This window comes from Eulemur rufifrons, chromosome 4 (assembly GCF_041146395.1).
Source record: "Eulemur rufifrons isolate Redbay chromosome 4, OSU_ERuf_1, whole genome shotgun sequence".
Lineage (NCBI taxonomy): Eukaryota > Metazoa > Chordata > Mammalia > Primates > Lemuridae > Eulemur > Eulemur rufifrons.
The window spans coordinates 19,504,234-19,518,515 of record NC_090986.1 but is presented as its reverse complement, the minus strand read 5'-3'; the positions used below and the strand labels follow the sequence as shown (position 1 = coordinate 19,518,515).

General features: G+C 45.6%; 1 protein-coding gene across 3 annotated transcripts in view; it reads left to right on the top strand.

Annotated features, from left to right (window-relative positions):
• Positions 1-14,282, top strand: part of STK24 (serine/threonine kinase 24) — a 110,602-nt gene extending 96,320 nt beyond the window's left edge. For 2 of the 3 annotated variants that reach the window (XM_069467053.1, XM_069467052.1), the window contains exons 6-11: positions 1,686-1,871; positions 3,810-3,955; positions 5,001-5,124; positions 6,080-6,148; positions 8,911-9,047; positions 13,258-14,282. In XM_069467053.1, coding sequence (XP_069323154.1) covers positions 1,686-1,871; positions 3,810-3,955; positions 5,001-5,124; positions 6,080-6,148; positions 8,911-9,047; positions 13,258-13,294 — 699 coding nt within the window. In that variant the 3' untranslated portion in view covers positions 13,295-14,282. The remainder of the gene's footprint in view (positions 1-1,685; positions 1,872-3,809; positions 3,956-5,000; positions 5,125-6,079; positions 6,149-8,910; positions 9,048-13,257) is intronic. The other variant, XM_069467054.1, reaches the window with a different exon arrangement.

Here is a 14,282-nt window from a genome sequence, read left to right as displayed (position 1 = left end):
GTAGTACAAAGAATATAGAACAGGTCTTGCTGACAGCTATTTCCAACTTCACTGAGAAGACAAGAAACTAGAATGTACGGCAGGCATCATTCCCATGGTGGGAACATGGCCAGTGAGTCCTCTCCAGGTTGCTAAAGGTTGAGAAATGTCTGGGTCCTGTGGTCACCTAAACCATGCTTTAGCATCCCTATTTTCTTGCTGTAGAGTGAGCATGAGAGAGATTTGTTAGGTTCTAACTTAATTTCTTGGAATAATGATGGATTTATGGTGCATGATGGGAAAAGTTGCACTGGACCAAGGCTTGTTCTCCACCCCAGTCCCTCGAGTCCCCCTTTGCCAGCCTGTACAGTCCTGCTTCGTTTTTGGCTTCTGTGCCATTCTTGGGGTTGGTGTCAGCTGCTGACAGTCCCGTTAACTATGAAATCCCATTAAGATCGCCCTGCTCTTTTTGGTTACGTTACACATTCAAGGAATTCATTCAGCTGAGTGATCATTTGTTGCCACAAGTGTGTGCTGGGCAGGAGGGGGTCGGGCAGCTGGACACCAGGTGACTCCTGCCCACAGCGACTCTGACCACGCCTCTAGAGTTAATTAACTTACAGGACATTTGACAGGAAGTACAGGAGCTATAGAAACACATTAAATGACACCAGAAAGAAACCACCAAACAAATCCAGAATTTGGGACCTATTTCTTCTTCAAGTTGATGGCGCCGGGGAGATTGGAGAATGGACCATTCTGGGTTAGGACAGCCTTAGGCAGCCTAACAGTCATTTGCAACCTGTGGGCCTGGTTTGGCTCCTGATTCAGATAAACCATGGAAAGACTTTTTTTGAACAGTTGAGAACACTTAATAATTATTACATGATATTAAGGAATTATTGTTAATTTTAGGTATTGATATGTAGTAAGAAGTCCTTATTGGCGTACTGAAGTACTCAGGAAAAATGTCATGACAGCTGTGATTTACTCTACATTATACCATGGCAACAAAAAGACAAAGCCTATATGGCAAAATGTTTAATAATCATTAAATTCATATGATGGGTATATGGGGGTACATTATATTAATATTCTCTACTTCTGTGTATGTTTAAACATTTTCATAATAAGCAGATTTTTGTAAAAGTTTTAAGTGGTGTGTAAGACTTATGCGCGCCCCCCCCCCCCCCCCCGCCTTGATTTTATAGATGAGGGAAACAAGGCTCAGACATCAGCTGTTTTGTCTGATGTCGCAGAACTTGGATTGTATAACTGGCATTTAAATGCAAGTGTCTGACACCAAGGTGCCTGCTCTTGACCTCAAAGATGCATTTGGTTCTAAGCAAGCACTCTTCAGGGGTGACTCGCAGGCATCCCCCACTCCCCACTCATCCTCTCTGCTCCCCTCTGTTGCCTGTCCCGGCTCCAGGGCTCCACGGTGAGTGCCTGACACATGCAACAGTAGGTGCGTAGGAGTAGGTGCTCACACAGCCAGCTTCAGCGTAGAGGTAAGATGTGCATGTTAAACTTTCTCCTGTTGTGGCTAATTTGAATACTGAAGACTTCTGGTTTTTATTATCAATGAAAAATAATTATCTTTTTCAAAATCTCAGAAGTACATTGAGACATGTTATTTTTTTCTAAGTATATTTGTTTGAATTTATTCCCATTTGGTGTTTCTAAAGATGCTTTTATTGTTGCAGGCAGACATTTGGTCCCTGGGCATAACAGCTATAGAGCTTGCGAAAGGGGAGCCACCTCATTCCGAGCTGCACCCCATGAAGGTTTTATTCCTCATTCCAAAGAACAACCCACCAACGCTGGAAGGAAACTATAGTAAACCTCTCAAGGAGTTTGTGGAGGCCTGTTTGAATAAGGAGCCGAGCTTTGTAAGTTGCACGGGGTCAGAGCAGGCGTCTCGTCACGTGTATCTCGTCACGTGTGGCCTGACTTAGTTTAGATACATCCTGTTGGGATTTCTTTAATCACTATTCAGGGTCTTCATGATGTCATTTAGTTTCCTTTTTCTAAATGAGTGTGAGTGATTTCTTTGCATTGCAAATAGAGTTTTCTTATTATTTTTGATTAAAAATCTATTTTCTTACATATTTTCTAGCATCTCATACCTTATTGAGTCTGAAGAATATTCTTAATATCACATGCGGAATCATAAATTTTTAATATTTGTGAAGGCCCAGGCTATAAACTATTACGCTGTTTTTTTAGTAATGGTAAAGGCTGGCCTGAAACCTAAAGGCTAAATGTGTCTTTAAAGTAAATGTTGTCAGTTTCCAGGTGGCATGTGTTAGGAAACAAAAGATTTTTTTTTAAAAAAAGAGAGCCACCCTTCTCTTCCTTCCTACTTGCTCTTTTTAATCGACTCTGGCAGAGCCATATAGCAGTGACAACTATATAGCTTTCCCTCATTTTCTCATGGATTAGAATGTTTCTTTGAAAGCTGTCTCTGTATCTTGGTGTTAACATGTGGCACCATTCGTCCTTGTTTTGATCCTGAGTTTGTAGCAGAGTTAGCTAGAGGCCAAGTGATCCCCCTTTTTATTAACTGTTATCTAAAAATGGGTGGTTTTCTAATATGGTCAAGGAATTAAATGGGGAATGCAGCATTTTGTAATGCCTCTAGGGATGCAGCCTGTGATCACCAAGTCAGTGTTTGATTAACGCACCAGGCACTGGGGGTGGTGGCGGGTATTGTTCCAGTGCCCACCATGCTCTGAATTGTGTTGTATCGTGATGTTCTGGGCACAGTGCACCAGCACCTAGGAAGCTACACCCACGCATGTGCGTGTCTTCCCATGGAAAACATTGCTAGTATCGGCTTATTCCCCAGCTCACCCATCTCCACCCCAAACCTACTGAGGAGAGGATTAAAAGCCGAATATGAGCACTTCCTGGATATCTGGAGTCTCACAGTTCTGTGGACAGGGAGGGAGAAATACCTGAGGCGACCAGGTTTTTCACAAGTGTGAATTTGAGAAACGAGCCTGGCTCTGGTTAATACAGCTTTAGTAATTTGGAGTATATGGGAACTTGGTCTAACTCGTCGTCTGGGTGTTGCTGCTACCTGTTCCTGTTTGGGCTGTGCGGGGTTTCCTTGGGAAACACGCTCCCTGAGATGCGGTTTGCCACCCTTACGGGGAAGCTTCCAGCAAGTTCGGAGTGTGTCGCTTGGCTGTGGCCTACTGAGCACATGGCGTGGGACAGCCCTCAGCTCAGGCACAAGGGAAGGGACAGGCCTGGAAACCAGCCTTTCTAGATGACTAAGAGAACCCAGGTGCCTTTTCAGCAGGCAAAGGGCAGCTCCTGGCTCCTTTCCCGTTTCTTTTGGATGATTCTAAGTTAACATATTTATTTTATTATGTTTTTGGGTATAGCCAAACATTAGTACAGAAAGTTAACAGAGTGACACAGAACATGTGTTTTCTCTTTTGCCAGCATATGCCATAAAGTCTTTTATAAAACTAGGAGATAAGCTTGTTACCATGATCCCTGTGAAGTTCTATGCAAAATTTTCTATGTGTAAATGTGTTTTTCTGGGGGGACGTTTTCTTGCTTTCATTGGACTGTTACCTACGGAAGGTTAAGGGCCCCCTTGCAAACTAAATGTCATGTCCTCTAGTGCCAGGAGTCCCAGTCACAGGTACTGAGTGACTAGTCTTCAGAGAAGTCTTAGGGAAAAAAGCTTTGACATGTAACTCAGTCTTATCCTGTCACTGTGGCAGAAGCCTGTCCTTTGGGGTGGAATAGAGTAAAATGAAAAAGGAACTTGATCTCATACCATTGGGGTGTGTGTGTGTGTGTTTTTCCAGAGACCCACTGCTAAAGAGTTACTAAAGCACAAGTTTATAATACGCAATGCAAAGAAAACGTCCTACTTGACCGAACTCATCGACAGGTATAAGAGGTGGAAGGCCGAGCAGAGCCACGACGACTCGAGCTCTGAAGAGTCAGACACGTAAGCCGGCCCTGTCTGAGCTGTGCCGTGTGCTTGTGGGAGAGGGGCCTGCTGCCTCTCACCTGTTTGGGACGCGGTTTTGTTTGTGTGTTTGTTTTAAGATAATCCAGGTTGATGGTGATTCTTGTTAGACACAGTCTGGGCCTGTGTGGCCTCTTGATGTTGCCAAGAGAGTTTCTTCTAGTAAATCTGTGTGATAGAACTGTGTGTAGAGAACTAGACCTGTTATTTTTTTTTTCTTTGTTATATTTCCTCCTCTTAAAATAGTGATCAGATGACGTGGCTTTAAATATATTTTTAACTAGAAATGGATGTTTTTGTGATTCCATGAGTGTTCTGGTACATGCTTGGCGTTGTACAAGCTCTATACCCGAAGGTTACTTCCTGAAAACTGGTGTTGAGTTGAGCATAAGGAATTCCTTTTTCTGGAGAGGAGAAGTGGGGCCAGACCCATTTGGTAGGGAGGGTGGGGACGGTTTGACCACTCTGTCATGAGGGAGAAAGGAAGCCGGGTGGGCAAGCGTCGTGTCTAGAAGTCCAGGCTGGGGGACTCGCCTGTTCTCCTGCACAGCCAGGCCACAGGCAGGGGACGATCAGCAGTGGGGTCACTGAGGTTGAAGCAGGTGTGGGCTGACCAGGGCCTTACTCATCCAGCAACGTGTGAGGGAGCACCGGGAGGGCTGCGAGTGGGTTTCCAAGTGAGTGGAAGGTGCCAGATGGAGGCAGTGAGTGCCGGTGGCACATCTGAAGACCGGCTGAGAGAGGTGAGGCAGCGCGTGCCTCGCTGGGGATGGGAGCTGAGTCCCGAGAAAGGGAGAGATTGTCCTCCAGTGGAAGGGCCACCTCTTTTCATGTCAGTAGGAGGAGGGTTGGTGTGGATGCCGTAGCACAGTGGGAAGTTACTGGAACTGTGTTTGATGGTCTCTCTTTGTGAGGTGGGAGGCAGGGCTGGACAGTGGGCCCCCAGCCAGCACCCCCAGGAGGCCTCAGTCCCCTCAGAGCCAGTGTGTGTGCTGATGGCATTCGCCTGGGTCTCTGTGTTCAGGGAGACAGATGGCCAAGCGTCCGGTGGCAGCGACTCTGGGGACTGGATCTTCACCATCCGAGAGAAGGATCCCAAGAATCTGGAGAACGGAGCTCTTCAGCCCTCGGACTCAGGAAGAAATAAGGTACAATCGCTCGTCCTAAAATGATTAACACTTGTCATCAGTCAGTGACGTTTTGGAGTTGCTTCTGTTTGGAGCTTGTCTTGGGCGGGGTGTCCCCCATGGCAGCCTGTCGTGGAATTTTGCAGTTGGGGGGTTGACAGATCGAGAGATCATCCAAAGCTTCAGAGCTGAGACTGGGGACCCAAGTGTTCTGTGGTGCTGCGTTTTGCTCTCCTCAGCCCCGCTGTGGCTGTGGGATGGGAGCTGGGGCCAGGGTGAGGTTTCACGGGTGCGGGACTCTGTTCTGCATACTGGGGACTGGTCATATGTACCGTAATTTCCAGACTGAGTTTTAAGGACCTTATAGGTAAATGTATGGCTTGTGCTTATGTTAAACTTAATTTTGATTAATTGGTTTTATGCCCATTTAAATTTATGAAAAGCTTTATTTTTAGGATCTTCTGCACAGTGACGTCATTTCCCTCAGGCAGACAGATTGGTGGCCATCCCCTGGTGACCCTACAAGTGCTGCCTTGATAAGTGGATAAGTGATAATGTTCAGATTGAGGTCGCAAAAGTAGGAACTAGACCTCTGTAATGCGACAGCCACCTGGAATAGCCAACTTCAATCTGATTTCCACTTGCAGGGTTCGTTAGGAAAGTACTTTTACACGGATAGCGCAGCTGAGCAGCTGGCACCGTCCACGCCCGCACAGTCCCCTTCCATGCAGGACCCAGACACGGGTCTCCCAGCTGCGTGGGTTTTGTATGTCACTGCAGATTGGACTTTGAAGTCTAGTGAGAGACAGTAAAACAGTCTCCTTCATCTAGATATTAGAGCACACAGAGAACGTTTCCTCGGGGTGAAGTGCTAGAATCAGCCTTATGCTTTGATAGCCCAGATCTGAGGTTTACTGAATTACTGCCAACGTGAATATTAACTATTTCTGATGACCCTTTTTTTCCCTCTCCCAAGAAGAAAGACATCCCAAAGAGGCCTTTCTCTCAGTGTTTATCTACAATTATTTCTCCTCTGTTTGCGGAGGTAAGAGACCTGCCTGGCTGTTTCGGGAGTGGTGGGCAGGGCAGGCGGGCGGGCACTACTTCCATGGAGGGGGTGCCAGCGGGTGCTGGGCATCGAGACAGGCTGGCAGGGGTGGGTTCAGGGACCTGCAGGTGCCTCCCGGAAGGCTTTGGCGTTGGATGCTCCCTTCCGAGGGTGGCCTCCTGCCTTCCCTGGGGACAGCTCCGTCAGGGGTCCCGGGGAGATGCGTGCTCTGCCACAGCCTAAGGTGCACAGAGGGATGTCAGTGACCCAGTGCCACATCCATGTGTCATCAGGGTGACTTCCAGCTTCTACCAAATCTGATTGGTGTGGCCTAATCTCTGCCTCAGACAGATTTATGGCCCTGTGAAAAGTAGATGTTTATTTCTGAGGAGGCATAGGGTTCCCTTGAGTCCTCGTGTCTCCCATGGTGCTGTCTGCGTCATGCAGTCCCACTCTCAGTGCCCGGGGCTGGGCTGTCCTGTGCTGACCTCTGTGTGCCCATCCCCTGTGCCCTCGCTGCCTCCTGGAGAGGGCTATTTGCATACTGCATTTTGAGATATTTTCAAGAGTAGGTTTTATAAGAATGAAGATTATTCTTCATCTGATTAGTAGCTGATTTGGAAATAGGTTGGGGTACCCCCCCAATCCATTGCATTCCCTTCCTGGCTCAGGCTGCCTTTAAGGTAATTCAGTGGGGGTGCCACCGGCCCCTTCTGTTCTTGTGGTGGTCTGGGCCTCTCTGGGTGGCTTTCCACAGTGGCTGTGTTGGGGGCACTTGTGAGCTCATTCCCTGGCCCCCATTGGGCTTGCACTCTTGTCACCCAGCTCGGTAGCCCTGGCCAGCCGTGTCCTGCCAGCACCTCTTCCCAACCCCTCCCCTGAGCCTTGGCCCATTTGCTTCATCAGAAGCTGCCCTCATGGGCTCATCTAGGGGCTTCCAACCCGGCAGAGTTAGGGCCAGGTGGGAGGAGGGCCATGTCTGCAGCCTAAGGCCTCCCCTGCAGCATTAGTGTGGTTGGAAACAACTGACAGTTCCCATGGAAACTGCAGGGCACTTGTGAGGCCCTTGCTGTGCTGCTCTCTGGCTGTGGCTGAGGCTGACTTTTCTGGGTACCTGTGTTCTTCTCAGGGTGTCTGTAAGATGCCACTTTGCTTTTTGTCACTTTGCTTGGGAGTTTGGCCCTAGGGGTTTCCTAGGTGTTGGCTGCTCTCCTAGGATCCTGCCAGTGGCTGCTTTAATGGGATCAGCCAGTCTGGTCGGGGAGTGTGTGGATTTTCTCATCTGCCTAGGGTCAGGTATTTTTTGCTGGGCTCATGAAGAAACTATTGAAATTGTTCTTCACAACCTACTCCAAATTACTCCTCAGTGCAATAATAGCCTGGATTTGCCCAGCTAACTGAAGAAAGGTAAACTCACAGGCATCTTTTTCTATATGTTTTTATTACTGGTAATATTTTTGACCTAGTACTCAAAGTGCTTTAATGTGTATTATTTTATATAATAAAAGCTCACAGGAATGGTCATTGTCCCTGCATTTACAAATGAGGGCGCCGAGACAGGCATTGGTGTCTCCTGCTGCTTCTCAGGGAGCTCATGCCCAGGTTGCTCCCCAACGCCAGTGGTGGCAGAGCACGCCCAGCACAGTGCCCCCCAGGGCCGCCCTCTGCCCTGCCTGTTCCTCCTCCTAGGCCTAGGTACAAGGCACGGGGCGGCAGGGGAGAGGTCCATGGCAGATTGCTCTCCCCGGACTTGCAAATGCTGTGAAGTGACTGAGAGTCCTCGATAAACACAAGTGACCATCTAGGGTTAGCTGTGTGGCCTATGACAAGCAGGAGCATAAGGACAGATGCTCATGGCCCCCATCGGTCCCTCCACATCAGAGCTCCCCAGTTCCTCCTCTGTCTGTCCCTTCAGTAGCGGAGAGAGGAGAAATTCACAACAGCCTGAAGAGCCAAAGCTGAACGTTTTATGAGCTATTTCTTAAAAGGTGAAATTGAGGAGGGGCCCTCCTGAGGAGGAGCTGGTGCTTGTCACCTCTGCAGCCACCAGCGGGGGCCTCTCTGGAGACATGTTAATCCTGAGCTGTGCCATGTCTTGACTTGAGCAGCTCTTGTCTCCACAGTTTACACATTGGGTGCATTCCAGAAAGAGACTCAGAGTTGGCCTTGAACCAAGGGCGGGTCCGGGAGACACTGTTGTGATTCTTTGGGAAGCAGAGGTGCCAGGAGGGAGGTTGTGGATTCCCAGAATTTAAGGCTCCCACTTATTTATTTGAAGTCAACGAGTTTGCCAGTACTCTGGGTGACAGAGGCAGTTTTCTGGAGTTGTAGCACCAGCCCATTAACTTGAGGCACTGAGCTTTGATGGTGCACACCATAGCTTCCTGTTGAAACCAGAACTTCTCATGGGCTTTGAAATTGCTTTTCTGGTATAAGATTAAGGTTGAAACAAAAAAAGAACACGGAGAAGACAGACTATGACAATCAGATTGGGAAAAGGTGCACAAAAGCTTGTAGCCTCTGCTCTGGCCTAGAGAGTGGTGACTCTGGTCTGACCCGGCCCTGTCTGTACCCACTGTCCTCGGAGCTTTTCATCAAAGGGAATCCGAAGTGACCCAGCAGCCGAGCTGAAGCTGTTGCCCAGGCTCCCTGAGACTGGGGTCGTGTTATGACCCACACGCTGCGTCACTGCTTATGAATAGTGCTCCTTAGTCCTTGTCCCCTGTGTATCATGCTGTTCTTCCTGTTTGTGTTTTCAGTTGAAGGAGCAGAGCCAGGCGTGTGGAGGGAACATGGGGTCCATAGAAGAGCTGCGAAGGGCCATCTACCTGGCGGAAGAGGCGTGCCCTGGCATCTCTGACACCATGGTGGCCCAGCTCGTGCAGCGGCTCCAGAGGTAACTGCCCCGGGCTTTGTCAGGCTGGGTGTGGGGAGACTGCCACATGGAAAGGACCAGTAGTCAGTTTATCATTTTGGTGCTTCGTTCTTGGTCTGTGTGTTCCTGTTGTCTTCTAGGTCTCAGGGTTGAAGCAGAATCAAGCTAGAGAAGACTTTTGTTCTGAATTATGGGATTCTATGAATTAATGTTACAAACCTGGAAACTACTGGAAGGGAACACGGGACATTGTGCGCTTGTAGTTCTTGCCACAGAAGACTAGATGACTTTAAAATATGTCTGTTCTTAATTATACAGCCTAATAACTAGCCAGAGAGTGATGCCCTGAGTCACATGTATGTAACTGTCCATTTGGTTTTAGGACTTAAAGTTAAGTGTTCAAAAATGCCAGGGGTTTTGGCTAAGGGAATGCAACAAGAATGGGCCCGGGCGTGTTCTTTCCTGGGTCAGCAGAGCGTGTCGTGCCCAGAGGCCTTGTCGGGAGAGGCTGGTCTGCACCAGCCTGCAGGGAGATCCTGTCCCTGCCTGGTAGCCCACATGCTTCAAGTGAGAAGTAAGTGGAGGTGACTACCTGAGCCTTCTCTGTCCCTCACGGCTTGTCTTAGGAGTGTCCGTGTGAAAGGAAGCCACTCCTGATGGCCATCCCAGCATAGGTGCAGTTGTTTGGTGGTGCTTGGGGACTGGAGTTGTGCCAGCCAGCTGCTCTGTGACCATGGGTGATTTGTGACTGGGCTCTCTTCCACACCCCAGGGGCAGGGGACCAGGTGTGCAGTTGCTTTGACAGTCATCTTCCAGGGTCTCTACTAATGCCCTTTCCCCAGGAGGGCTGAGCCTTGGTGATAATAAGGAGCATTTCTAGGTCTTTCTGAGATCGACACTTAACAGCACATGAAGTTTGGGGGCACATGGGGTCTCTTTTGCCACTTGGAAGTGATCATGGGGCTGCCTGCTGTTCTGTGATGTGTCCCTTCTAAATGGGGACATCAGGAGAAAACCATAGTTCTGACACTTCACGTTTATTCTCTTGAACTCAAGTCCCTTAGTGAAAGACATTTCAACTTTTTAAGTTGCTTTAAAGTTTTGGATGAAAAAGAAAATTGGTTTATTAGACTGCCTTTGATTTTTATATATTTTTTAATTTTAATTTTAATTTTTTTTTGAGACAGGGTCTCACTCTATTGCTCAGGCTGGAGTACAATGGTGCAATCATAGCTCCCTGCAGCCTTGAACAGGATCCTGGGCTCAAGCGATCCTCCCTTTCCAGCTCCCTGGGACTACAGGTGCACACCAGCATACTGGCTAATTTTTTAGATTTTTTTGTAGTGATTGGGTGTCTAATCCCAAAATGCTGGGATTAGAGGCATGAGCCACCACACTCCAATTCTGAGGCAACTGTGAAGGAATCAGTGATCTTCTTGTGTGATTCCCCCCCACACACACCTTTAATACTAAAAGCACTATAACAAATTACAGGGGCAAAGGAAAATATAATAAAAAATCACCCATATGCTCACCCAAACACACAAACTTTTTGATTTCTCAAAGAAACTTAGTATTGCTTCATACCTCATTCCAATAGCATTTATTTCTCATTAAAAACAGCATGTGGGAGGCTGAGGCAGGAGGATTCCTTGAGCTCAGGTGTCCGAGACCAGCCTGAACAAGAGTGAGACCCCATCTCTACTAAGAGAAAAAAAAAAGAAAAATTAGACCAACATTATGGCTCACACGCTTGTAGTCCCAGCTGCTAGGGAGGCTGAGGCAGGAGGATCGCTTGAGCCTAGCAGTCTTGAGGTTGCTGTGAGCTATGATGATGTCACTGTACTCTGCCTAGGGCGATAGAGCAGGACTCTGTCTCCTCCTCCGCTCCCCCGCCCTCCCAAAAAGCAAATAGAACTAAACCAGAAACTGGTGGTATTGTTATTGCTCTTGTTTGGGGTTTTGTTTTGCGTTTTTGTAGTGTAACTTTTAGAACTGATACTTTCCACATTGTCCAGAATCATCTGAAATTGTTATGAATTCTTGCTATACGTGACTTGATCTCCCCAGCAACTCCAGCACACAGATTGTGTGGACTGTGCATATTTAATCAATCCATGTTTCCCAGTTTCAGGGCCCCTTATCTTTGGGAGCCCCACATAGAATTTTAAATGTTCTAGGAGCCATCATAAAAAATTAAAAAAGAAGTGAAATTAGTTTTAATAATATATTTTTTAAACCTGCTACATCCAAAGTGCTATCATTGCAATATGTAATCAATACAGTTATCAAAAAGATCTTTTACATTCTTTTTTTTGTACTAAGTCATTGAAATGCAGTGTGTGTTTTATACTTAACAGTGCATCTCAGTTCAGACTCAGCAAATTTCAGGGGCTCAGTAGGCACTTGTGGCTGGGGTTTTCCACATTTACCGGAGCGCAAGTCTGTAACTACTCTGCATCTATGTAGGTAGTTAAAATTTTAGTTTCCAGTGATAGGTTAGAGATCCTGAGTTCACATTCTTTCTTCTCAGCTCAAGACCCTTCTGTCTTGCTTTCTTCCCTTGGTGACGAGTGCGCCCTCCTTTTCCTCAGCCTTCAGATGGCCCGATGTTGGGGTCCTTGTCTTCTCCCTGCAGTCTTGGCTGTGGCCTCCTTTTCTTCCTGAGATGCTCCTGTGCATTGCCACTGACAGGACACAAAACCACAGGGGCTGTTGGTTGGACTTCTTACCAGTTGTGCTCCCAAACATGTTCTTTCAGTGGATGACCCCAGGAAAAATGAGAACAGACTCTCGTCTGAAACATCTTTGAAGCCTGTCTCTCTCGGTTTGAATTAATGTTTGGATTCTTTTGTGTGACAGCAGCTCATCCCACGATTTAGTCATTTATATAATAGTTCTTGAAATTTGAATCCTAGGATTTATGGCTACAGCATGCTTTAAGAGGATCTTATGTAACTTTGTTGTCTGGGATAGTGCCAAGTATTTTGAATGCCTTTAAAGAAGACAAGCTCTAGATTGGAATGTTTGAGATGAGTCCCATTAGTCGTCATCAGCCACCTCCTGGACCTGAATTGGTCGGTTTTGAGATGCCAGAGGGAATCTTGGCCATGAGGGGGCCACCTCCACCCCTTTTTTGTATTCTAAATCAAGACAGAATTGTAGAATTTTTGAAAGACAGAGAAATTACCTATGATGTCACCACTCCAGCTTGTTCATTATCATCATCATTTGATGTGTTGCTTTCTGTTATATATGTCATAAACTTACTCAGTTTTCTTACCTACCTGCAAATTATAGTGAGGATATGATTTTTTATGTAATTTTTTAGACCCTCTGTATTATTTATGTAGGATTGAGAAATTGTGCATGTAAACTATAAGAGAGCACACATAACAGGATGAACATCCCAAATCTGAAATGCTCTAAAATCTAAAACTTTTTAAGCATCCCCATGAGGCTCAGAGGGCATGCTCACTGGGCATTTTGGACTTGGGATGCTGCACTAGTAAGTATCATGCAAATATTCCCAAATCCAAAATCAGAAACATTTTGTCCCACATGTTTAGGATAAGTGATACTTGACCTGCACTTTTGTAAGTATTAATTTGTGTATATTTTTTATATTGCTTAAATATAGGTAATTATAATTTTTAATGTCTAGTAATTTCAGTTTGCATAATTTACTTAACTGTTTCCCTACTGTTGGCTATCAAAGTTGTTTACAAAATATTGTAAAAAACCCTGAGAGACATTTTTGTGCAAATACATTGTTTCTTCTTTGGACCATATTTCCGAAATAATTCTAGGAAATGAATTACTTGGACTACATCAGTGTTTTTGTGGCCACAAAGGATATCTTGCACATATTAGGAATGCACCTTACTATGTCATCTGGTATTATAGATTTTCAATTTTTAAAAATTGATTATAAGAAAAGGGGTATCATTTACTGTTTTATTCACATCTCTTCAGGATGGTTGAACACATTCTCACTTACAAGCTCTAAAGTTTTGTGTTGGAATTGTGAAAATTTTCTTAATCTTTGTATATAATCTTTGTAAATCTTTTTATATAAAAGATTTATTAACCCATTCATATTTCCTCCACTTATTTTTATGACTTGAGATTTTCTATAAAAATGAAGATTTGTGTTATTATTTGAAATTGTGCACGGGGGTTAGAGAAATAATGTTTATTTACTTCTGTTCTCTGTTTGTTTTTCCCCTAGATATTCTCTAAGTGGTGGAGGAACCTCATCCCACTGAAATCCTTTGGCATTTGGGTTTTTTTTTCTTTTTTTTTTTTTTTTTCTTTTTTCTTCTTCATCCTCCTTCTCTTAAAAGTCAACGAGAGCCTTTGCTGACTCTGCTGAAGAGGTGCGCCACGGAGGGGCCACCCCCAAAAACGCGGGCGCCTGTCCGGGACACACACGGTCCTCCTGCGGCACAGCCAGATGAAGTCTCTCAGATGGGGTGGGGAAGGGTCAGCTCCTTTGAGCGATCATTTTATTTTATTCTTGTTTTTAATTTTAACCATAGTGCACATATTCAAGGAAAGTGTCTTTACAAACAAAAACCCTGAAATGTATATTTGGGATTATGATAAGGCAACTACAGACATGAAACCTCAGGTATCCTGCTTTAAGTTGACAACTCCCCCCGGGAGATGGAGAATCGCTCTGGTGGATCGGTGTACAGATTTGTATATAGTGTCATTTTTACGGAAACCCTTTTGGCGTGCATAAGGAATCACTGTGTACAAATTGGCCAAGTGCTTCTGTAGATAATGTCAGTGGAGTAAATATTTGACAGGCCATAACTTGAGTCTATTGCCTTGCCTTTATTACATGTAAATTTTGAATTATGTGACCAGTGATTTGGGTTTTATTTTGTATTTGCAGGGTTTGTCATTAATAATAATTAATGCCCCTCTTATGGAACACTCCTATTTGTACCTCAACAAATGCAAATTTTCCTCTTGTTTGCCCTACCACCCTTTTGGTACACTTAGAAGTTGATTTCCTTTTTCATTGATGGTACTATTTCTTAGTGTTTTAAATTGGAACATATCTTGCCTCATGAAGCTTTAAATTATTATCTTCGGTTTCTCCCCAGTGAAGCGCTCTCGTCTAACATTTGTTTGGAATCGTGCCACTGCTGGTCTGCGCCAGATGTACCGTCCTTTCCAATACGATTTTCTGTTGTACCTTGTAGTAGAATCTGCATATCATCTTTCCCACCTAAAAATGTCTGA